Source organism: Polypterus senegalus, chromosome 4 (genome assembly GCF_016835505.1).
Source record: "Polypterus senegalus isolate Bchr_013 chromosome 4, ASM1683550v1, whole genome shotgun sequence".
Taxonomy (NCBI): Eukaryota; Metazoa; Chordata; class Cladistia; order Polypteriformes; family Polypteridae; genus Polypterus; species Polypterus senegalus.
The window spans coordinates 23,658,415-23,683,926 of NC_053157.1; the positions used below are offsets into that span (position 1 = coordinate 23,658,415).

The 25,512-nt window shown below is 37.8% G+C and overlaps 1 protein-coding gene across 1 annotated transcript; it reads left to right on the forward strand.

The window, feature by feature from the left end:
• Window positions 1–204: 204 nt before the first annotated feature.
• Window positions 205–23,395, forward strand: LOC120528552 (granzyme A-like). The gene is made up of 5 exons (XM_039752731.1): window positions 205–389; window positions 6,009–6,153; window positions 14,401–14,539; window positions 17,576–17,851; window positions 23,220–23,395. Exons 1-5 carry the CDS (start codon window positions 326–328, stop codon window positions 23,388–23,390), a joined length of 795 nt encoding a protein of 264 aa, XP_039608665.1. The 5' UTR covers window positions 205–325; the 3' UTR covers window positions 23,391–23,395.
• Window positions 23,396–25,512: the final 2,117 nt, after the last annotated feature.

Consider the following 25,512-nt stretch of genomic DNA (forward strand, 5'->3'; position numbering starts at 1 on the left):
ATTAGCTTTGTAGTTTTCTGATGTTTATTAAATGGAAATAATTGTGTGTTTAGCTAATCACTTTAAAGAATCAGCAGCAGCAGCAACTGCCTAAACCCATTGCTGGTTAGTGCTGCTGATTTCCGTTACAATGACAAGTCATATCTAGACATGCAGACCACCCACTATCAAGTGTGTAACCCTCCAAAGAAAACCACAGTGTGCAATATATGTGTGTCTTTACCATAAATATTAGTTTATTAGATGGTCAGAAGTGATAAGTTCACTTCTTTCCAGTGAAGTGCATTGATAACATTACCCAGCCAGTCACCTGAAAAAAATCACGATGACCCTGACTTCAGCATATGCTCTGTGCCTCTTCACAGTCACCTTCCTAGGGTTGCCAGGAGGTAAAGTATGCATCATTTTTTGTTTTCTAGCTCTATGGTGTTCAGGATAAGCTCAAGCAATTTGAGATACCTCCGGGTGTTCTTTAAATTCTGCCTGCAAAGGCAATTAAAAAAGCAGAATGTGGCACACCTTCTCAGTACTAAAATTACGTATAAGTACCACTGTCAAGAAAAATTTTACATAAATGGCTTAAGAAGATAGATGAATTCAGGGATGGATGGAGAGATGGATGGATGGATGAGAAAACTTTGCTGTAGAATCTGTGGCTGTAGATTTCTGTCCCAGCCAACTTCTGTTCTTAATTCGACTCCTAGCCTAATTAAGTCAACTGCTAATTCACAGTTTCTGTGTTTTGGGGCCTGAGTTGCCTCGAAAGCTTGCATATTACAATCTTTTTATGTTAGCCAATAAAAGGTGTCATTTTGCTTGACTTCTCACTGTGTTTTGGAGTTAATGTTGAAATTACAAAACCAAGTTTGTTAAATATTTAGCAAAATGTCTTCTTCTTCTTTTAGCTGCTCTCGTTAGGGGTTGCCACAGTGAATCATCTTCTTCCATCTCTTCCTGTCCTCTGTTACACCCATCACCTGCATGTCCTCTCTCACCACATCCATAAACCTTCTCTTAGGTCTTCCTCTTTTCCTCTTGCCTGGCAGCTCTATCCTTAGCATCCGTCTCCTAATATACTCAGCATCTCTCCTCTGCACATGTCCAAACCAACACAATCTCACCTTTCTGACTTTGTCTCCCAACTTGAGCTGATCCTCTGATGTACTATGTAATATTTAGATAATGTACTTTTTCTTTTACTTTTTAACAATATTTTTATTATGCTTTTCCAGGTGTTCTGTTTTCTTAATCCATTATTTACTACTACAATTACTATTTACTGATGTTGAAGTAGTAGTTGCAGCCTTTCACCATTCAGTGTTGTTTGCCTGGGTATCTGCTCTGCTTGTTTTTAAATGTCATTATTAGAATACAATGAGGGGGGCAAACCACACAGTAAAGGGGCAAAAAAAATAAAAAATCAATATAAGACAGCTCAGCCTTTAAATCTATAGCAAAAATGGAAATATTTCTAAAGGTGTTATATACTGTATGTAAAAATCCAACTGCTTTGCTTTTCTGAGTGCAGTATAAGAGAGGAAAAAAAAGACCAGTTAATTAAATGAGATCAATTATTATCACTGAATCTGTTTGGACAAAGACCTGCAGCCATACTCAGTCCCCAATAATTACTGCTGTAGAGTATTAATACTGATGAAAAAAAAATTAACAAATAAAGGCATGCCCCATTTATTGCTCAAAGGTTGATCGTTGATGACTGATGAGACTTAAGAGATGTTTTCATTTATGTTTTATTTAAGAATCAGCTTTGTTACCAATGGTTTCTGCTAAAATTCCTTAATAGTTTTAGACAAAAACGAGATGTGAGATACTACTGAGGTAAAAGGAGTCAAAATTTAGAATTTGGATTGAAAAGCATGTTATATGTTGTGAGATATTTTTCTAGTCTTGTTTTAATCTCTTTCAAGACGTCACATTTTGTACTTATTGTTGGACTGATGCCTTTAATCTAAGGTAGCTTCCAACATCTGGGCTATGATCAGTTACATTGTTTTTGCTTCTCCAATATGAGCACAGGCAGCTGAAGGGACTTTTGTGTGGTCACTGGTGTCAGAAGTGGGATGTGACAGCATAAACTTAGGGTTTGAAGTCCAAAGTCAACCACCACTCCACACTGAATGCCTCTCCTTCCCAAATGAGTATGATCCTATTGGAGCACAGCAATATATATGAGAGCAACTAATAATATTATTCAGAAGGAAGGACTACAGTTTTGTTATCATTGTTAAGTGTTTCCTCACCACCGTTATTACTGAACACACACAGTGCAAATACTTTCAAATTGTGAAAAAAATGTCAAAACATTACTTGGAAAATCTGAGCCCATTGTGTGACTTTGCTGAGATTTCTACTGAAACGCAAGAGGAAACACTTCTGAGAATATTGGGGTATTTTTATTTTCTCAGGTGCCTAATCTGTGAAGCATGAGAGAAAATAACATATCTCCGTTTTATTTATTTCCGATCACATTGATGTCTAGCAGAAATCTAAAAAGATATTGAGATCTCTTTTTTGATTTTTCATTGTTATGGGGGATCCTGATCTTGTTTCTGCTGATTTCAGTGATAATAGAGATAAACGTTATTGGTTGGTACACAGCATCCTCTTCTAAACTTTTTGACAGCAGCGTATTTTTCAGTGAGAATATGCATTGATTTAATCTTTCTGGACATTATTTGGAAAACCCTTTTGGAAAGGTAGGCAGTGTGGCGTAGTGGTTAAGGTGTTGGGCTTCGAGCACAAAGGTTGTGGATTCTAGTCCTGCTACTGAAACTGCGTGGCTACAAAGCAAGTCACTTCCAACAACGAAAAAATGAAATAAATTAAACCAATTGTATCTTAAATGTGCCCCGGCTTCCTCCCACAGTCCAAAGATATGCAGGTTAGGTGCATCAGCGATCATAAATTGTTCCTAGTGCGTGCTTGGGGTGTGTGCGTGTACGTGTGCCCTGCAGTGGGCTGGCACCTGCCCCAGGTTTCTTCCTGCCTTTGCCCTGTGCTGGCAGGGATTGACTCCAGCAGACCCCCGTGACCCTGTGTTAGGATATAGCGGATTGGACAATGACTATCTTAAATGTTGTAAGTGACCTGGGAAGTAAGTTAAAATAAGTAAAAGAGAGCCCTAAAATCATGCCCAGAATCACTTTGTGCAGTTTAACAACTTTAGACCACCTCTTTGGTGGAGGAAGAATAAAAAAAATAAGTGAGCAACAGCAATCACAATGTGGTTACATTTGTAATAGCCTTTAGAAATACTCACATGAACATCAAGATAAAGTTTTTTAATCTGCAAAAAGCAGACTTCCTGTTAATGAATAGAAAACCGAACATGGAAAAAATACTTCTACAGCAACAACAGGTTTATTTATATAGGACATCTTCACACATTAAAGTAGCTCAAAGCAATACAATATAATACAAGAGAAAAACAATAGCAATAGATAAACATGGCTACAAAATAATAGATACATAATGCACATCTTATACTGTATATAAACGTCTATTTGTGGAAATGTGTGTGCCTGTCTGGCTCGGAAGTGAGAAGTGGAGTCTGCATAAGGGCTCCACCTCTGAGGAAACTGAAAACTTGCTTAGCCGCTAATAACACAAGTGAGGCCAGCACGTCAGTAAAATGAAACCTCGGAAGACAAAGTCGCTCAGCCGCTAACATCAGCAAAACGGTATCCTTTTAATTTTTCCTCCTGCCACTGATTCACAAACGATGCAAGCATGTCGGCAAAAGAATTCCTAATAGGAGAGAGATGCCCAGAAGAGTTCCTTTCAATTACCTGACATCTCTACATTTCAATTTTTTTTCTGACAATTTCAATAGTTTCTAGGACTCTTTACAGCACGGGCTTACACAGCTAATAATATACAATACTAAAAAAAATTCTGGTCACTTCAGGAACATAATATAAATATATGTAAAACAAAATGCAAATAAACTACACAGGCAGCATAGCGTAGTGGGTAAGGCTTTGGACCTGAGATTGTGGGTTGAAATCCCATTACTGACACTACATAATCATGAGCAAGTCACTCTACTGGAAAACAAAAGAAAATGTAATCAATTTTATCTCAAAATTTGTAAGTTGTCTTGGATAAGGGCATCTTAGCCTTAGTCCCTCCCACACCATACGGCGCATTGGACAGCAAGTTGTTTCCAATGATTTCGACCATTTGTGATCATTGGTGCTTCTTCCTAGTCGATGCCGGTGGCATGGAAATCCTCTCAGCTGGTCACCCATCAGGTCTTAAAGGGGTGCCCTTATTTTCTTTTGCATGTCCTGTTTATAGCAGTCCTTGGGATACGGCATTCTGGTAGCCTGAGCGCATGGCCTGCTAATCGTATCACAGCACTTCATCATTGGTGACCAGATTGTGGCACAATCTCTATTGGAGGACATTGCGGCGCTGGGCAATGTCTTTTGTTGCCCTCCATGTCGCACTAGCGTATATAGCAGTCGGCACCACAATGCTATTGTAGAGTCAGACTTTTGTTGCACAATTGATTGACATTGTCAATCAGATTTGGTGCAGGCGTTGGAATACTGCCAATGTTTGGCTGATCCATTGGTGGACATCCTGATCTGTACCACAATTTCCTGTGATGGTGCTTCCCAGATTAATTAAACCTGGACTTGGCCTGTGTTATTGCATGCAGCAAAAGTCCTTTTTACATCATGATCCTCTGGTACTTCACAAATCCGTTATCATCTATTTATGATTATTTATAAAATCTGTTACATATCTAAATAAATAAAGAGTTTTTTTTCTGGAACCTTCATGTGGATGGGTCTTTTGGAAACCAAAACTGATTTCCCTATGGCATCGCTCAGAAGAACCATACTTGGAAAATTAATTGATAAATGTACACCTTTTTTGTTATTCAAAAGCAGAAGTTATTTATTTTCCAAATTTACATTAGATCATATTTAAAATTGTTAGTTTTGCTCATATGAAAACATTTCCTTTATAATGAATTAATTGTGTTACTGTCGGCTATGATACTCAGTTTTCCTGCAGCTGGCATATGTCTTTTGATCCCGGGACATTAATTGAAGTAAGCATAGGATGGATTGACAATGAGGACACACATACACACAGCAAAGGATGGTGCAATGTGCTTAGTGCTTTTATTGCAATCAAACAAAGCATTTAAAACTAAAAGTACAGTGTAGTCAATTATAAATACATAATCCATGATAAAAACAGTGTTCACATGAAGGTTAAAATCATAATAAATAAATTACAAATATGGGTTAAAATCAAAGTCTAAAACACAGTTAGGATCATCCATTAAAACCAAATCATGAGCCTCGGTGCCTCCTATTGAAACAGTGTCTCCTCTGTTCACCCAGTAGGGTCTCCTCCGCAAATGAAGATAACCTACCAGCAAGCACGGTCAACCTGCAGATGGCTCGTGTCCCTATCACTATCCCTTGGTATCTGTGGGGACTCTTTGAGCCCTGCTCCCTTCTCTCCCGACCATCCCTCAGCGTTCATGAGACCCTTGGAGTGAATGGTCACCTGCTCCACTGGAGCACTCCATAGGTGAGATTTTACCCCATGGAGTGCCACTGCTCCAAAAGGAACATCTTCCCCAATCAGTAAGTCCACTCCCCAGCACCGGCTCTGCCATGATCCTGTCTGACATCTTTTCTGCTCTGTTGCTTGATTTATCCTTCTGTCTTTCTTTCTTTTTTGTCTTGCTTTCTCCAGGCACCTCTGTACTACTGTGGGCCCGGCGTTCTAATTACTATCTGTCGAGTGCCGATGTGGAACAGCTGACCTAATCAAGAAATCAGCTGGTCTCCACAGCGAACACCCTAAGGCCACACCTACAGCCACATTTAAATCCAGCATGCCGTCACGAACCCCTAAAATGCATCATCACTTATGTTTGATTGTTGCGCTGATTTATTGGTGGTTAGAATGTTTGTATATATATTTTTTGATTTGTTTCTTTGTTTCTCACCATTAAGATGACTGTATGGAAATTATTGGAGGCAAAGAAGTGGCAAGATATTCCAGACCATACATGGCCCTCGTTCAAAATCAGAATTCATCAGTATGTGGAGGAACTCTAATCAAGCCAAACTGGGTTCTGACTGCAGCTCACTGTATTTCGTAAGTTTGTATTATATTCCAGGCATACGAATGTACATTGATGAACCTGTCCATTGTCTGATTCTTCTGAATTCACTGAGTTCTGTGTCCTGGACATTTCTGCATACTACATTGCTTTTAATTGCAGGTTCTCGGGGGATATAATGCATTACAGAATAATAATAAATATTGTCTGCAAAAAAATATTAATATCTGTTATGGTATTAACAAGAGCCAAAAATGATATCTACCTCAATTTGTACATAACATGAACCTGCTCTTCCTAGCACAGATTCACATTATTTTGACACGCTGTCTGTGCAAGTCTGTGTTCTGTGGCTGAACGACATGTTAAAGTTTACCTGTAACTTTCTTTTAACTTTGTCTGTAGACACCAAAATTAGATGTACAATTTATAGATAAGAAATGATAGGAGGAGACATAGAATAATATATTTAAAATAATGTTACAGTCAAATAAGACTGTCAAAAACTGTAGGTGTTTGGATGCTGAATTTAAATCTGCCAGCAGAATTGCTCTGTCGCATCCAGCTTTTGACAGATGAAGGTTTTAACATGAAAAAACGGGAGTGGTCTCCCCTAGACTTTCTCGTACACTCAAATATGGGGATGGATATTTGAGGAGTAAACCACAAGACAATAATTATCCATCCATTTTCCAACCCGTTAAATCTAAACACAGGGTCACGGGGGTCTGCTGGAGCCAATCCCAGCCAACACAGGGCACAAGGCAGAAGCTAATGCCGGGCAGGGCGCCAAACCACCGCAGGACACACACACACACGGGACAATTTAGGATCGCCAATCCACCTAACCTGCATGTCTTTGGACTGTGGGAGGAAACCGGAGTACCCGGAGAAAACCCACGCAGACACGGGGAGAACATGCAAACTCCACGCAGGGAGGACCTGGGAAGCGAACCCGGATCTCCTAACTGCGAGGCAGCAGCGCTACCACTGTGCCACCACAAATCAAATCAAATCAAATTAGTAATATATTAAACAATTATTATAAAAGTAAAGTAAGTTAAATAAATTGGACTCTCCAGGTGTATGAATAAAAGAGTTGCCATGATAATTTTATTTTGGTGAACAATTCAGGTAATTTACCACTTTCATTAAACAGAAGTGGGTCAAAAATTGCTAAAGATTTTAGTAATGTGTGTAATGTAATATTTGTGTAATTTGAAAGTCGAAAACAGAAAATTGCAATTATCTAGAAAACTGGTTGGTTTTTTGAAAAAATGCATTTAAGAGACAAAAAAAGCTTAGAATGTGGTGCTTTACCATAGTATGATGTGAAATTATCACATTTTTTATACAAAGCATTTTTGGAGAAATTTTTCAAGAAAAATACCACTTCTGGTTAGCGGAAATAGCTTAAAAGTTGATAAAAATGTTTGTTTTTTTACCTAATTCTTGTATGCAAAATTTGGTTGACCTAAGTGAAAGCATACTCAAGTTATCATGTTTACATATATATATACATACATACATACATATACATACACACACACACAGACATAATTCCTTAAATAGTATTTTCAGACTTGGGGAGGTCTAAAACTTCAAGATTCATGAAAATCTCAAAGTCAAATTTTTGGACGATTCCACTACTTTCCCCATACTTCATATATGAGAAAGTAAAAACCACTATTTTAGAGAACAAATGTAATCTACATATACAGTGCCCACCAGAATGTTTGGGACAAAGACCCACTTTTCCGTGCTTTACTCCCCTGCTCCACAATTACAAATCAAACAATTCAGATGTGATTAAAGTACACACTGCAGACTTTCATTTAAGAGTGCTATAATGATAGCACTTTTTCTACATGGTCCCTCCATTTCAGGGCACCATAACGTGTGGGGTGTCACAGGTGTTTGTGATGTTCAGGTGGGTTTTATTGCTTCATAAGATACCTTGACCTGCGTCTACCCTTTGGAGTCTGTAGTTGCCATTGTTTAACATGAGGATAGGAGCTGTGCCAATGAAAGTCAAAGAAGCTTTTTAGAGATCTTTATATAGACGTCTTTGCATCCGATAAACAATTACATTCCAAATTTAACATTCCAGCTACACATTTCTTTCACTATCTTCAAATCAGGAACTTTGTTAAACAGAACTTTCCAGATTTTCCTCATCTTGCACCCTCATCCATGCTGGAAAAAATATTGCTCAATCTCAAGGGCTTAGACTCCATCTCTACAATATATAAAATCATTTTACAATCCCTCCCTTTCAAAGATCCAAGAGGACACTGGGAAAAAGATCTCTCAATTAATATATCAGAAAAGGAGTGGAAAGTAGCAATGCAGAGAATTCACTCGAGCTCCATATGCGCAAAGCATACAATTATACAACTTAAAATTATTTATCGAGCACATCTGTCTCGACTAAAACTCTCCAAAATGTTTCCAGGACATGATCCAACCTGCGAACGTTGCAATCTAGCCCCAGCCTCACTAGGTCACATGTTCTGGGCCTGCACCAAATTAACATTATTCTGGACAAATATTTTTAATTACCTCTCAGACAGCCTTGGACTCACAATCCCTCCTAACCCATTAACAGCTGTGTTTGGGGTTCTTCCAGAGGGTCTTAAAGTGGAGAAAGACAAACAAATTGTGATTGCATTCACTACACTGTTGGCACGCAGACTTATTCTGATAAACTGGAAGAACCCAAACTCTCCTCTTTTAAGTCAGTGGGAAACCGATGTGTTATATAAATTGAAATTAGAAAAAATCAAATACTCAGTTAGAGGATCCGTACAGACTTTTTTCAAAACATGGCAGGTTCTAATCAGTAATATTTTAAAATAAGTTCATGAAGCACAGAGAATTTATTAATTTAGGTATGTTTACAAGCCTTAAATTTCACGCCGTTTGGCTTGCTCTCTCTCTTAGGGGTAGGGATCGATCTGTTCTTAACTCAATTTTCCTTTTTGTAAAAACTTGATTGCTTTGTATGGATTCCAATAAAATTAATAAAATAAAAAAAGAAAGTCAAAGAGGCTATTATGACACAGGAAAACAGGAATAAAACCATTGGAGACATCAGTAAAACCTTAGGATGACTTAAGCCAACTGTATGGAATATCATCCATCCATTTTCTAACCCGCTGAATCCAAATACAGGGTCACGGGGGTCTGCCGGAGCCAATCCCAGCCAACACAGGGCACAAGGCAGGAACCAATCTTGGGCAGGGTGCCAACCCACCGCAGGACACACACAAACACACCCACACACCAAGCACACATTAAGAAGTAACTGATGAGTTCAGTAATCACAAAGGGACTGGTAGGTCGAGTAAGACCTCCATTGTTGATGACAGAATAATCCTCACTAAGCCCCAAACGCCTGTCCAAAAGATCAGACACAGTTTTCAGGAGGCAAATGTGGATGTGTCAGAGATGACTATCAGCTGAAGACTGCTTGAATAGAATAGAATAGAGGCCACACTGCAAGATGCAAACCACTGGTTAGCCACAACAAGATGGCCAGATTACAGTTTGAGAAAAAGGACTTAAAAGAGCCTGCAGAATTCTAGCAAAAAAAGTCTTTTGAACAAATGAGACAAAGATGAACCTGCATCAGAGTGATGGCAAGAGCAAAGTGTGGAGACCAAAAAGGAACTGCCCAAGATCCAAAGCAAACCACCTCACCTAAATGTGATGCTGGGGGGTGTTATAGCCCAGTTATTTATGGCTGCCACAGGTACTGGTACACTTCTCTTCACTGATGATGAAACTGCTATTGATGGCAGTGGCCCACTAAAATCTGAGGTGCATAGAAATGTCAGATCTGCTTAAGTTTTAGTAAATGTCTTCAAACTCAGTGGACAGTGCTTCACCCTACAGCAAGATAAAGATCTGAAACATACCTTTAAGGCAACAGAGGAATTTTTCAAATCTACCAATTTATTTGAGCCATCCATTTGAGCAGGCCTTCCATATGCTGAAGAGATAACTTAACGTGACAAGCCCCAAAAATAAGCAGGAGCTAAAGATGGCTTCATGAGAGTCTTGCCAGAACATCACCAGAGAAAAACCTCAACATCTGGTGATATCTTCAAGCAGTTGTTACATGCAAGGAATATGCGACAAAGAACTAAATGCGACTTCTTTAATAAAACCTGCCATTGCTGTGTCCCCAACATTTTGGTGCCCTGAAATGGGGGAACTGTGAAGAAACAGTGTTGTCATTTCTAGATGGTGTGACAGAAATGTCTGCAAATCCCCTTAAATGAAAATCTGCAATGTGCACTTTAATCATGATGTCTGAATTGTTTGATTTGTAGTTTTAAATTGTGAAGTAGAGTAAATCAAGGAAAAATGTGTCTTTGTACCAAGCATCATGAGGATACACGGTACATAAAGAGTTAGGATAACCCTTTAAAATGAAGCATTTTAATGAAACGTGACATGTATCCTAATGATAGAGAGTGTTGAAAGTGGTGTTCTTAGGATTCTTTAGGTTTTGAGATAAGGTTGATAGCTCCAGAATTTCACTGTACTTTGTACTCTGATAGAAATATCCTGGGCGCTGTGCAAAATTGTGCTAAACTAACACTAAGCAAGCATTGTCAATGGAATTAATATTATTTATCAGGGAGGAATCAGAACTCATCAACAGGAAAGGCAATGGTCAAAATCAGAAACTCTTAACAAAACTAGAATGTCACCACAAGTTCTAAACACCAAGGTGTGGGCAAACAGGAAAGACGCAGAAAGACACAAATGCTTAGAAAAAAGGCAGCTGCTGGCTGCTTGAGGTCTTTGGCTGGCACTGACCTATATAGAGGTACGTAAGACAGGAACAGGATGTGGCCGTGAAGAAATGGAATGGACAGCTGCACAGACAAACAGCGGCACGGCTGTGTCGGTCAAGGCAGGCCAGTGAAAAAGTAATAAGCATGAAATGAAAAATACAATGGGACCAGTGAAATTATAAATAAATAATTAATTATAAATAGTAATAAATATTAAAACATGCAATTTGGAAGCTAAAAGAAAAAACTTCAGCTAAGATAGTGTCTGACAAGTCCAGTCCTGAGGTGACCTCCATGAATGCAAGTCTTAATTCCACCTAATCTCACACCCAGTGCGTCATTCTTATCTATAACTGAGCTCATTGTTTGGTTAGCTGGCCTTTAATATTGTTCTAAGAAATTCTGAAATATTTGTAATTTTGCCAAAACTTGAAGGGCCATTTGCTGTTTAATTAACCCTTTTATTTAGTGTCAATCAGTCACTTTCCAACCCACTTAATCCTGCAGGGGTGGTGGAGCCTATACAACCTAGCATAGGGCACAAGGCAGGAACAAACCACCGAGAGGGTGCCAGTCCATCACAGAGCAAACACACAAACACACAGAGGGGCCAATCCACCCTTCAACCTGCATGTCGTTGGACTGTAGGAGGAATCCAGAGCACCCGAAGAAAAGCCACGCAGACACAGGGAGAACATGCCAACTCCATGCAGGGAAAATGTGGTCTTCTTACTACAAGGCAGCAACGCTAGCACCGCACCACTGTGCTGCCATTTTCTGTAGTGTCTGCTTCCTTAATTGTATCTAAATACTGATAGCACTGATGGAGAACAATTATTTGAATGGCATATTCTCTTGTCTGTTCATTAAAACACACTATTAATACAATTTGGCAGACAAGTGAAAATGACGATAAAGTAATTACCTCCTCTAGTATTTAATGTTGTTTGTCCCTGCTCCCTACTCTCTCTTCCCACCATCCCTCAGTGTCTATGAAATCCTGTGCTCATTGCTGATAATCAGTCTTTGGACAAAAATAAGACCCAAATCACAAAAACTGAACAAATTAGGTTAAATTAGAAAGAAAACAGCAAAATAAATGTCTGCATTTAAAGTTATGACAAATATACAAGTCAAGCAAAATGACACCTTTTATTGACACCTTCTTTAGGCAAGACGTAATCATCATGTAATGCCATCAAAATTACATCTTGCCTGAAGAAGGGGCCTGAATTGCCTCGAAAGTTCAGTTAGCCAACAAAAGGTGTCATTTTGCTTCACTTCTCACTATATTCATAATGGCAAACATGACACAACACCCTATTACTACAGACATACCAAAAATAATTAATTTCATAGAAACATCTGCAAACTAGATAACTAAACAATTATGTTAATCAAAGTAAAAATGATGCATTAACCGTGAAAGCAACTTGGAATAAAAATGTGCAGCCATGGGGGGTCCCCCAGGACTCAGCTTGAAACCACTGTATTAAGAAGTATGTTGCTGTTCAAACATGTCCACTCTGCAAATTATTTATTTTTTTATTATTTTTTAACGATCTTTAGAAATAACAATGTATTTGAGTTGATGAATATCTATAGTGTCTATCAGAGAGATTTATACACCAGTTCTCATCATCTGTTGATCATAGTGCTGTAGACTGATGGCATGCTGCATGGTAATTATTATATGAATTTCATTCTTCTCTGTTAAGTTCACTTTGATATGCAAACCTTTTGGCACTCAGGTTTTTTTTCACACATTTCAAATTCATATGTGTTAGTTTAACTAGTGTTTCTAAATTGAACATATCTCAGTGGGTACCTATATGAGTGCACCCTTCAACAACTGGCATCCTGTCGAGGACTGGTTTCCATTTTGTGCTCATCATTGCAAGGTCCAGTAAGTTCCAACTCCTCACAATCCTGAATTAAATTAAACACAGTTTGAAGACAGAGAAAAGGTTGTGCTTTCTAGTGAGTGGCATTTTGATTTGCTTTTCTTATTTATTTTGAGTAAAAAATCTCTGAATGAACCACATCACAAATATACAATACACCCATAATAAGACATATAGCATTATATATTAAACATGCTGATAATTCATATTGTATTACTTGAAAGCACAAAGTATGACAACATATCAAAAATGCTTAATTCAAATATGGCATATACATTAAAGAATCAGAAGTGAACAAAAAGTATGCACCTCGTTCTCTGGTAATGATTCAGTTCACAAATCAAATGAATGAAAAGTGTGCATCTCGTTCTCAAACGATGATTCAGTTTGAGAATCAAATAAATGAGGTCTCATTCTTGAGTAATGACGTGCAATGTAAGTGAACAAGAATTGTGTGCCTCATTCTCAGGTAATGATTAAGTTTAAACTCAAAAACTCAAAGAATCAGTGAATGGCACATGCTTGGTGCAGTCACCGAGTGGTAAAAAAGTATTCAACGAAGTGAAATTGAAAGCAAAAAATTGTTAGAACTTAGGAAGATATTTTTTATGAAATTAAGTTTTGTGTGAATCATTTATTGAATGTAGAAAGAGACATCAATGCATGTGTTTATTATTATGATTCTATATTCTCTGTAAAATGAATGCAGTAACTAACTGTACAAAAGAAACAATACTTTCTAACCCTAACAAAGTTAAACCTACGCTCTGGCTCACGTAACCCTTACTTTAATGTGTTGGGAAGTGGTAAACAGGCATTGTGGCCAGACTGTGCATTCTCCCTTGCCTACGCAAGGAGAAGGATTTAATTTTCCTTGTTTTTAGGGAACGGAGTCTCAAATAAATAAAAAAAACCTAACCCTAACACTAACCTCAATAATGATTCAGTTTGAACTTAAAGTAATCATAAGTAAAGTGAATGAGAATCAGACTGGCGGTACTTGAACATGTACTTTAAACATTTACCTGTAAAACAAAAGACCCTGTTGACATCACACATGCACTACATCAATCCTGAATGAATTTGTTTGTGCTCGTGAATTGATTTGTATGATTTCCTGAAAAGCGTCACTCAACAAGAAAGAAACATCAATGAATTGTCCATCAATAGTGCTTTCCACTTATTTGTATTACTTTTTTAAGTATAGTTACTTACATTTTACACATTTGTTGTGACTTACAGTATGCAAGTGTGTTTACTTCATTAATTAACCTCTGGAGAGAACTTGCATTGAATGAATGATTCAGACCATTGTATGCTTTGCACATGGATTATAGAGTACGCCTGGATGGAGCTGTATTTGAGTGGAGCAGTGGCCGGTTTTCTTCTTTGATATTCTGTTTGCACTCAATAAAGATTTTAATTGATGCAATGAAACATTAAGCCCCTTCTGAATATCTGAATGTGAGTTTCAAAAAGCCAGCTCTTAAACAAGTGTCTTCTGAATTAGAGTTAACTTACAGGAATATCCTGCTAAATTTCATTTAAAGCATTTTTACTTTTTCTATAGACAGAAATTAAAGGTTACGCTTGGGGCCCATTCAATTTCAAAGTCTGAAAAAGAGAAGCAGATATTTGTGGTCAAGAAAGCAATTATGCATCAGTGCTTTGACAACGAAACGAGAACAAATGATCTTATGCTGCTCCAGGTACTGTCAAATTTTTTCTTAACTTATTCAAGTTTGAATTTAGCAAGGATGAAACAAAACCAAGTTCAGTTTTTATTTTTATAAATCTTACTATACTTTCTGCATAGCACAGTGAAAGCATTGTGTTGAATGACAATCCACTGCTAAACTGCAGCATTATTTTGTTTTGCCATCAAACTAGCTGAAATACTCAGCATTGCCTGGGAGGAAAATATGTTTTTTTAATTGTAGGAGAAAAATATAATAAAAAAATACAACTTTAAAAATAAAAGTAAATTAACATACAATGAAGACTCACTAATTTGCTTGTCTTGCGGTTTTGTATGCATGTTATCAACCAGTTGACGCTCGGAACTGGCCAACTCTATTTCATTTCAAAAGCAAAAGTGGCGCGGTGGTGCTCAAACATAAAGAATGCTGGCAGTCGCCCTCTGGTGGTCGTTCCGAGTGTCAACTGGGTGATAACATGCATACAAGACTGCAAGATACCCCCCACCCTACCCAGAAGTGGGTGGGTTAGAATTGATTTCACCCTACAGTATTTTTAGTCGACCAATGAGAAACGTGTACCAAGTTTCCTGAAAATCACTCCAGCCGTTCGGAAGTGATGCTGGAACATACATCCATACACACATACATTGACTTTTATATAAATAGAAGATATCATAAAATAGCCAAATGGTCCTGGCTCTCAGACATTGTATGTTTTTGCTTTCCTTTTCTCCATTGTCACGTGGCCGTATCACAGCTATAAAACCAGAAAACTTCATACTGCTATTGCATTACAGTGTGATCACCATAATGTGTGTTTTTCTCTATACAGTGGAATCAGAAAGTATTTAAACCCATTCACTTTCTGCACATTTTATTGTGCTGTGGATTAAATTTTAAATGGATAAATTTTGTCATTTTGACCCATTAATCTACATTTAATAACTCATAATGAAAAAGAGAAAACATGTTTTCAGAAGTGTGCAAATGTATTGAAAATCAAAAACTGAAATCTCTGATTCATAGAATTATTCTGAACCTTTTCTTTAACACTCCAAACTGTGGTCAGTGCACCTCCTGTTCTCTTTAATTCCCCTTGTGATATGTTGAGAACTTGACTGAAGTAGAAAGACACATCTATGTACAGTATATGAAGTCCCACAATTGACACTGTATTTCAGGACTAAAGTCAAGCCATAAAGTTCAAGGAACTCTCTGTAGATAATCACATTGTATTGATCAGGAAATGATAAAGGAATAAAACCATTTCTAAAGCTCTTACTGCTTCCAGGAGCTTAATGGCATCAGTAATTGTGACATGGAATGAGTATGAAATCACCAGGACTCTTCCTAGAGTTGGCATTCTGGACAAACTGAGTAACCAGACAAGAAAGGCCTTGGTCAAGGAGGTGACCAAGAACCCAAAGGTCACTCTAACAGAGCTTCAAAAGTCCTCTGCTAGATGAGAGAGCCTCTCAGCAGCACTCCAATCAATTGGTAGACTGACAAATGAATGTTTAAATGATCCTCTGTTCTGATGAGATAAATATGGAACTCTCTTGGCAGAAATCCAAGCATTATGTCTGGCTAAGACCAGGCACCTGCCCACTACCATCCCTACGGTGAAGCATTGGGTGGTAGCATCATGCTATGGGGCTGCTTCTCAGTGGTCAGAATTGAAGGAAGGATGAATGCAGCTAAATACAGAGAGGTATTTGAAGAAAACCTGCTAAAAAAGCACATGACCTCAGACTGGGGTGACCTTTCAGCATGATGATGATCCAAAACAACAGCCTAGACAAGGCTGGAGTGGCTTCAGGGCAAATTTCTGACAGTTCTTGAGTGTCCCAGTAAAAGGACAGACTTAAATCCACAGAACATCTGTGGAGAGACCTGAAAACACCAGTTTACAGACATTACAATCCAATCTAATAGAGCTTTAAAAGATAAGCCAGGATAGAATGAGATAAACTGGCCAAATGTCTGCAAAGATTATAGAGAGTTACCTAAGAAAACTCAAAGCTGGAATTGTTGCCAAAGGAGATTATATGAAGTGCTGCATTAAGGGTCTGAATACTTATATGAATGAGCATCAGTTATTGATTATTAATAAATTTGCAAACATTTCTGAAAACATATTTTCACTTTGTCGTTATGGACTAGGCCAGGGGTCCTCAATCACGGTCCTGGAGAGCCGCAGTGGCTGCAGGTTTTTGCTCCAACCCAGTTGCTTAATAAAAAGCACTTATTGCTAAAGTAACACTTCTGCTTCACTTTAGTGATTTTGAGCCCTTATTGCTTAATTTTGTCTTAAACAGCTATTTTAATTGCTCCTTATTATCAATAACATGCAAATGACAAGAGAAAGCAGCATTTCTCCATTTAGCTTATTTACATTTAACACCTGTGTGTATTTATCTGCACTATTGGGTTTAATTAAATACTTGGAAGAAAAATGAAGAGAAAAAAAGTGAAGGACTGAGAATTACTTGTCCATTTTAGCCTTCAAATCATTTTCATGATAGAAAGGGAAAGAAAATCTCGGATATGAGAATGACCTGACATAGCAGAGTTAATTTAATTTCATAGCTTGTTAGTGCTTTATTGGCAAAAATTGCTTTCTAATTAAGCAACCAGGTCAGAACAAAAACCTGCAGCCACTGCGGCTCTCCAGGACTGGGTTTGAGGACCCCTGGACTAGTAAGTATGGAGTGATGGAAAAAATGGAAAATGTAGTCATTTAAAATTAAATCAACAACACAATTAAGTGTACAGAAAATGAAGTTGTCTGAATACTTTCTGAATCCACTGTATAGGTTACATAGCTTAATTCTTTTTTTTTTTTTGGAGCATTATAGATTTAAAAATAGTACATAAACCATAACAGATTTGAGGCTGCACTCGGGGGGGATTGAATAGTAAAAGTTACATTTATTAATAAAAAAAAATCAAATTATTCTTTCAATGGTTCTAGTTAGTGAGTTTGAGAATGCTGTGTCATGAGAATGTTCCTATAGACACTTAACAAATCCATTTGTTTCATAGCTTGATAAACCAGCAAAACTGAACCGCTTTGTCTCAACTCTGAAACTCCCATCAGTTTCATCATTCAAAGACATCAAAGCAAACACTCTGTGCTCTACAGCTGGATGGGGACGAATAAGCAACAAAAAGAACTCCGACTCTGATGTGTTAATGGAGGTCAACATCACTGTCATAGAAAGGGCCAAATGCCAGAAAACTTTTATCAAAGAAAACCAAGTCATTACACGTAACATGTTGTGTGCTGGAGACAAAAGAGGCAAAAAGGATACTTGTGAGGTAAGATCATTACAATGAATTCCTTCTTTCTTCACTCAAAGGCTTATGATTACTGATCTGGTGCTTTTTAACAGCTTTATTATTATTATTTATACTTCTATTATTGTTTTAAGTCCTTACATGAAACTGTTTTAAGCCTTTGCTTTTGTTTATTCTAAGCAATACTTTTAAATCCAAAGACATCAATTGAAATATCAATTCAAACAATTTTGTCACAATCAAATAATTTATATTTTACTAGCTATGTTATCCATCAAAGACAGGTAATAGAATAAATTGAAAAATATTTGATATCTCTTACCTTATGTGTATCCTCAGCATTCTTTCTGTGCCTCTCATCAGTATCCTCATGTGTGTCAGCTTCAACTCCATCACTTCCTCTCTCAATTGCATTCCCATAAAGCCTGCTTCTCATACTCTGTCATTTCAAGGCACCTTTGTTTGTCTCCTGTCCACTTTCTGACCACCACCAATGGTGACCACTCACTGTGAAAACATCTTTTATATTCTTGTGAATACTTCCTGTCTCTGAAGGTGACTCGAGTAGTGACTCATTAGGATTTAGTGAGCCAACATCGCCTGGTGCGTTATTCACTTTGTTATCATTGAAGTGCTCCATTTTAACTGACCAATCAGAACAATGTCCAACTGACCAATCAGACTTCTCGGTGGCACCGGACACACAGAATAGAGTTTTGTTTTTATATACTAACCAAGACAGGTAATAGAGTAATTAAAAAATATTTATCTTTGCCCTATGTGTACCTTCAGGCCTTTTCTCTGTATTTGTGTTTGTGAACGTCTCTTAACTGGTGCTCCCTCTCTGACTCTGTCATTATTTTTGAGGCAACTTTCTCACCTGCTGTCTGGTTTTATACTTGCCATCTTTGAAGGCGACTCTCTCAGTGTTACTCACACGCCTTTACTCCTCCTCGTGCGTCTCACAATCGCACTTCCTCTTTTGTCACATCATCAACACCAAATTGACCAATCAGATTGCTCAGTGGAACTAGACACACAGACCTTAGTGTTTTATTACATAGTATCTTGACCGGAACTTTTCTTCTCAAGGAAGGAATATTATCTCAATTTACTGTTTTAGAAGGACTGGTATTGATGCAGGCCTGTTTGAGTGAAAGAATGTTTTTAACTCTTACTTGCTGATTTTCCATTTTTGGGTCACCTCCAGGGTGAAAAGGATATTCAGTTACCTATCATCTGAAAGTAAAGGCCCAGACTTCCCTGTGTCCATAGGAATCATCTCATTTTCTTTTAGAAGTATGCCCTGACCATCTAATCATATCCTGAGCTTACAAAATTATTTTTTTTTAATTTTTTTTCTTTATTATATTTTTATTAATTTTATTGCAATCCATACAAATCAATCAAGTTTTTACAAAAAGAAAAATTGAGTTAAGGACAAATCGATCCCCACCCCTGAGAGAGAGAGCAAGGCAAACGGTGTGAAATTTAAGGCTTGTAAACATACCTAAATTAATAAATTCTCTGTGCTTTATGAGCACACACTTATAATAACACAATTATATTATGCGCTACTTATCCCCTGAGCCAGAGGGGTGTGCAGGGTCTAGGGCTAACCAACTCCACGTGGGACTGGTTACATCAAATGCTGTTACTGGCATGTGTGGACTGTATAAACTTGCGCACGAATTTAATAAAAATAACGTTAACATTCATCCATCCATTTTCCAACCCACTGAATCTGAACACAGGGTCACGGGGGTCTGCTGGAGCCAATCCCAGCCAACACAGGGTACAAGGCAGGGTGCATGTCTTTGGACTGTGGGAGGAAACTGGAGCAACCGGAGAAAACCCACACAGAGAACATGCAAATTCCATGCAGGGAGGACCCGGGAAGCAAACCCGGGTCTCCTAACTGCGAGGCAGCAGCGCTACCACTGCGCCACCGTGCCACCCTAATGTTAACATACACCGGATTTTCTCATTACAGTATTCAGCATGATAACAAACTGACTTTATCATAATATAACTGGAGAATATAATTTGACAAATCCGCTCAAACGGGACAAGCAGACCTCAAAACGTGGAGTATTTAGTATTTAGAGATGTAGAAAATACACGCAACAATATAATCAGCTATTTCCAGAATTCCCCACTGCACCTCACTCACCAACAATACAAAACCTCACAAAGGTAGACTTAGAGCAAAAGATATCAAATACAGATGTGTACTGACTTAGGACTCGATTTGGAACCAGCCATTTGGCCGTATGTCAAATTGACCATGTACAGGTCACTGCATCTGAGGCTCTGTGGCTCTGGTGTGGGTCTGCATGCTTTAACTTTGGGTAAGGAGTAACACAAACTGATATTTGAGTCTTGGCAGATGCACACTGGGCTGATTTGTACTCATTTTGGGCCTGAGGGCCATGCAACAAAAATAATGTAAGACAAAGAAGCAAGGCCCTGCATGTGGCGGGTGTGGGCTAGGGTTTTGCTGTACACTGAATTTTTTCCAACCAGAATGCTGAATAAATGGCTGAATATGATGCAACAGGTCATCAAAGCACAAGGAAGACATTCAAAAATATTTGAAGTGCATCTTTTCAGCATGTAGGTCCTCCACTCACAATAATATTATACTAGTACTTTCAGCACCACTTTTAGTCAATAGGCCTGATGTTCCACTTTTGGTTTTTTAAATATTAAAATTAGTAATAATTGACACCACTCTTTTTCTATCGGCAGAGCCTCACTTTCTCTGCTGTGACACTATTAGCTATGTGACATTGACCAAACACTGTCACCTATTGACTAAGAGAGTATTTGAATGGATTGAATGGGCATAAACAAGTGAGAATATGTGTCGGTTATCAATCGTGCGCACATTTTGGCATCAAGGTGGCAAGTATAAATGAGCCCTAAGGGAAATCAGTGCAGGAGAAATGCATAAGAATTAACCACGTGGAGCAACACAGAACAAAACAAATCTTAAAAGGTAATCAAAAAATCAGAAATCATATGAAACCCTGTGAAATAAGAATAATAACAAAACACATATTACTATTTATATAGCGTTTATTTCTTCTTCATGGATAGATTGGAAACAGAATAGATTAGCCAGCTGAGTAAAGCTGTATGGCTTTGTCAAATTAGTGCCCCAAAGATTGAAACAGTGTGAGTGCAATGATATATATATATATATATCTACTCTATATATATAAAATCCTAAGCCTAAAAGTGCAACAATTTTGTGCAACGATTTTATGCGGCGTTTTTATGTCACGTTTTTTGTCACGCTTTAAATCAGGCTTATTTTAAAACCTACATATATATTATATGTTTGGTATCATTCTTTTTAGAATTTATCCACCTTTAATTTGATGTTGTTAGATTTTCAGATTCATATTCTGTTTTTAAATTATAAACTAAAAAATATCGAGAACTCACGTCCCGCGAGACGAGACTTTGAGCCAAGAGATTTAACCAAGCCTGAGGCCGGAAATAAAAGACAAAGAGTAGGACAACTGCTGTACAGGCTTTTCAATGATTGAAGTGCTGTGAAAGATGCAGATCTCGCAGTACAGCAGCAGCAGCAATCCAGCAGCTGATCGAGCAAAGAGGAGGTAAAAAAAACTATTTGTTTCCCATTGTATCACCATTTAAGAGGGGGTTTCGGAGGAGTGACCATGTCTCCTAGGGGTGCATTCAGCCCCACTCTTTACAAGGCGAGCGGCAGAAACGTGAAGTGGCTGGTGCATAGTGCAGGCCAGGGGGTTTGCCAAGCAAAGTGTGATGGGGAGAACCGCCTAGTATATATATATATATATATATATATATATATATATATATATATATATATATATATATATATATATATATATATATATATATAAAACTTATTTATAGTTTTTGGCCATTTACTGGTTGCAGCACCAGTACAGGAAGAAAGACAGCTGGGAGACTGCTACCTCTGCAGCTCCACCACCACCACTTCTCTCACTGCTTCTATACAGAGTGTTTCACTCTATGGCTGACAGTGCTGTCACAAGTACGTGATAGACAATAAGTGTATGGCCTATGTAGTCTGTAGCGACTGGTTTTGTTAGTTTCTAGAACAGTAATACCCTATTATTTTCCTAAGGCCCTGGGTCGAATGGCCTCAACTTGGTCAGCCTCAAATCAGCACGACTGTATTTTTCTGTTTATTCTATTATCTGTCTTTGAGAGGTAATTTGGCTCGTTGTTGATAATGGTGCTCAGTTTTGTTCCCATTTTCCCCTTCGCTACTGCCTCCAGTAGGTCCAGAGGATGTGCCATAACTAAGCCTGCCTTCTTAAATACCTTGTTGGTCTGATGGACTTCTCTTAAAGTGATGTTACCAACCCAGCACACCACAGCATAGAAAATCACACTGGCTATCGTAGAATAATACGAAATGGAAGGATATCACTACCCACATTAAACAAGAATGGCCTCCTAAGAAAAGAGAGCCTGCTCTGCACTTTCCTATATAGCTCCTTTGTATTGCAAAAACCAGTCCAGCCTGTCTTTAATGTTCACCCCAAAGTACTTGTAGTTGTGCACCACCTCCACATCCACTCTCTGAATAGTGACCTAGAGGCTCTTTGATGCAAGGAAAGTCAATAACCAGTTTCTTGGTTTTTCCGATGTTAAGTTACAATTCTTTCTGCACCTCCTTGTCAGTACACCTCTATAAGTGCATGTCACAAAATACATGACGTAGTGTGATATGTATAGTCGGAGATGTATAGAGTGAAGAGAAAAGGAGACAGGACTGTTTGTTGTGGTGGTCCAGTGTTGTTCACATCCACATCAGAGACACAGTCCTTGAGTCTTCTATTTCAGTCTTTGTCTAACAGGTAAACTGCTGTGGTCTATTCACAAGAGGACTCATATTGTCCAGGACCAGCACCTCATAGACTTCATGTTTTATTTTATATTCATGATCTCAAGTGACCAGGAAATGCACGGTCCCACTTTTATACCATGTCACATATTATGCAGTTCTAGCCACAGACATATGACAACAGGGATGTAAGTGCAAAAAGCACGGTACCACATATAGAAAAGCAACACGGTGGTGAGCCAAGTTGCAAATTATTTTACAATACTTGAAAACAATCTCTAAGCCAAAATTCAATTAAAGAACTCGATTACCTTCTATCAAACCCTTCTAAAAATGTAAAACATCACAGAAAACCATGCTGTTTGATACAAAGTCAGATAACACTTTGTCATGAAATTCATTGCTGTTGTCAGCAATTGTTGCTAAAATATTGTAACACAATAATATGTTTATCAAACATGATTAGAATAACAATTCATCTCCAAGTGCTGAGTCATTTTTTCTTTTCTACTGCAGGGTGATTCAGGTGGACCTCTTATTTGTAATAATGAATTTGCAGCCATCACTTCATTTGGTTCCAGAAAATGTGCATCAAAACCAGGGGTTTACACCTTGCTTACCCCCAAATACATCCAGTGGATTCATAATATAACTGGGGGTGAATTTAAAGGAATAAATGCTCTTTAAACATATATCTGTTTCAATCATTTATATTTAATTTGTCAATTTGAAATTTAACTGATTTAATGTATAACTGATGCTTTTTTTGTATATCTTGTCACTTTATTAGTATTTGAAACTGACATTATGTTACATTCTGTGGCAGCTAAAGCTGAAGAGAAATGCATTATTTGACTAGTTGTCATTACTTATCCTTTCATACTTTTGCATGTCTTTCACAATAAAATGATAAATAAAATGATAAATAATATGTATTAATAAGCTGTTGTGCTGTAAGGCACCGATCACACAAGCTGGTGACCCTCACAAACTTGTCTTCTCATTGGGTTGTTACTTTGGGTCTGCCAAATCTCTTTTTATCAGATCCAATTGTCTTCGGATTGTGAAGGACACCACTACAGTATAGTCACTGACACTTAGATTTTTTTTTTGCAATTTCTTTAAATGAAAGGCCTACACTTCTAAAGGTAATAATGCACTTTATCATTTAATTTGTTAATTGCCATTTTCTTGCCATTATCTTTGGAATTTACAACTTTCTACAGTGTAATATCATCCAAGTTGTATTTCAGTGGGTGTCGTAACACAGTCTGTCCCAATTCTGCTTTAAGGCAGACAGACTGTGAGTTTTAAAGTATTCAACAGAAGTTGGTACACCTGTGCAAATTGCTTGCTTGAAATTTACTTTATCACCTGCAGGTTGTAACATGTTAGTTGTTCCCTGAAGAAGGCACATTTGCAATAGTCTGATATTTACTTTTTTTTTCGTTTTCTTTTTTTTTTTTATTATTATTTTTATTAATTTTATTTCACTCCATACAAAGCAATCAAGTTTTACAAAAAGAAAAATAGAGTTAAGAACAGATCGATCCCCACCCTTGAGAGAGAGAGCAAGCCAAACGGCATAAAATTTAAGGCTTTTAAACATACCTAAATTAATAAATTCTCTGTGCTTTATTAACTTATTTTAAAATATTACTGATTAGATCCTGCCATGTTTTGAAAAAGTCTGTACGATCCTCTAACTGAGTATTTGATTTTTCCAATTTCAAATAATATAACACATCAGTTTCCCACTGATTTAAAATAGGAGAGTTTGGGTTCTTCCAGTTTATCAGAATAAGTCTGTGTGCCAACAGTGTAGTGAATGCAATCACGATTTGTTTGTCTTTCTCCACTTTAAGCCCCTCTGGAAGAACCCCAAACACAGCTGTTAATGGGTTAGGAGGGATTGTGAGTCCAAGGCTGTCTGAAGGTAATTAAAATTTTTGTCCAGAATAATGTTAATTTGGTGCAGGCCCAGAACATGTGACCTAGTGAGGCTGGAGCTAATTTGCAGCGTTCACAGGTTGGATCATGTCCTGGAAACATTTTGAGAGTTTTAGTCGAGACAGATGTGTTCGATATATAATTTTGAGTTGTATAATTGTATGCTTTGCGCATATGGAGCTTGAGTGAATTCTCTGCATTGCTACTTTCCACTCCTTTCTGATATATTAATTGAGAGATCCTTTTCCCAGTGTCCTCTTGGATCTTTGAAAGGGAGGGATTGTAAAATGATTTTATATATTGTAGAGATGGAGTCTAAGTCCTTGAGATTGAGCAATATTTTTCCAGCATGGATGAGGGTGCAAGATGAGGAAAATCTGGAAGGTTCTGTTTAACAAAGTTCCTGATTTGAAGATAGTGAAAGAAATGTGTAGCTGGAATGTTAAATTTGGAATGTAATTGTTCATAGGATGCAAAGACGTTGTCTATATAAAGATCTCTAAGCAAGTTAATTCCAAATTTTTCCAGATATTAAAACTGCATATGTTTGTGAAGGTTGAAAGAGGTGGTTCTCTTGCAGAGGTGCCACAGAAAGAAGCTTCTCCGTCTTAAAATGCTTTCTACATTGGTTCCAGATTCTAAGTGAGTGGAGCACAATTGGGTTATTAGTGTATTGCCGATAACGTGTGTTTATTGGAGCACAGAGCAAGGAATACAAAGAAGTACTGCAGGATTTTACTTCTATTGTGGTCCAAGCCTGTGTATGTTCTTCTATTTGTGTCCAGGTTCTTATCACCTGTATATTTGCTGCCCAGTAATAAAACTGGAAGTTAGGTAGAGCCATGCCGCCTTCTGCCTT

What these genes read in the sequence shown, in the direction of transcription:
- LOC120528552 (XM_039752731.1), top strand. Translation starts at nt 326, where the DNA reads ATGACCCTGACTTCAGCATATGCTCTGTGCCTCTTCACAGTCACCTTC. An exon ending in CTTCCTAGGGTTGCCAGGAG is followed by an intron (nt 390 to 6,008) that starts GTAAAGTATGCA and finishes CTCACCATTAAG; the next exon opens with ATGACTGTATGGAAATTATT. An exon ending in GCAAAAAGGATACTTGTGAG is followed by an intron (nt 17,852 to 23,219) that starts GTAAGATCATTA and finishes TTTCTACTGCAG; the next exon opens with GGTGATTCAGGTGGACCTCT.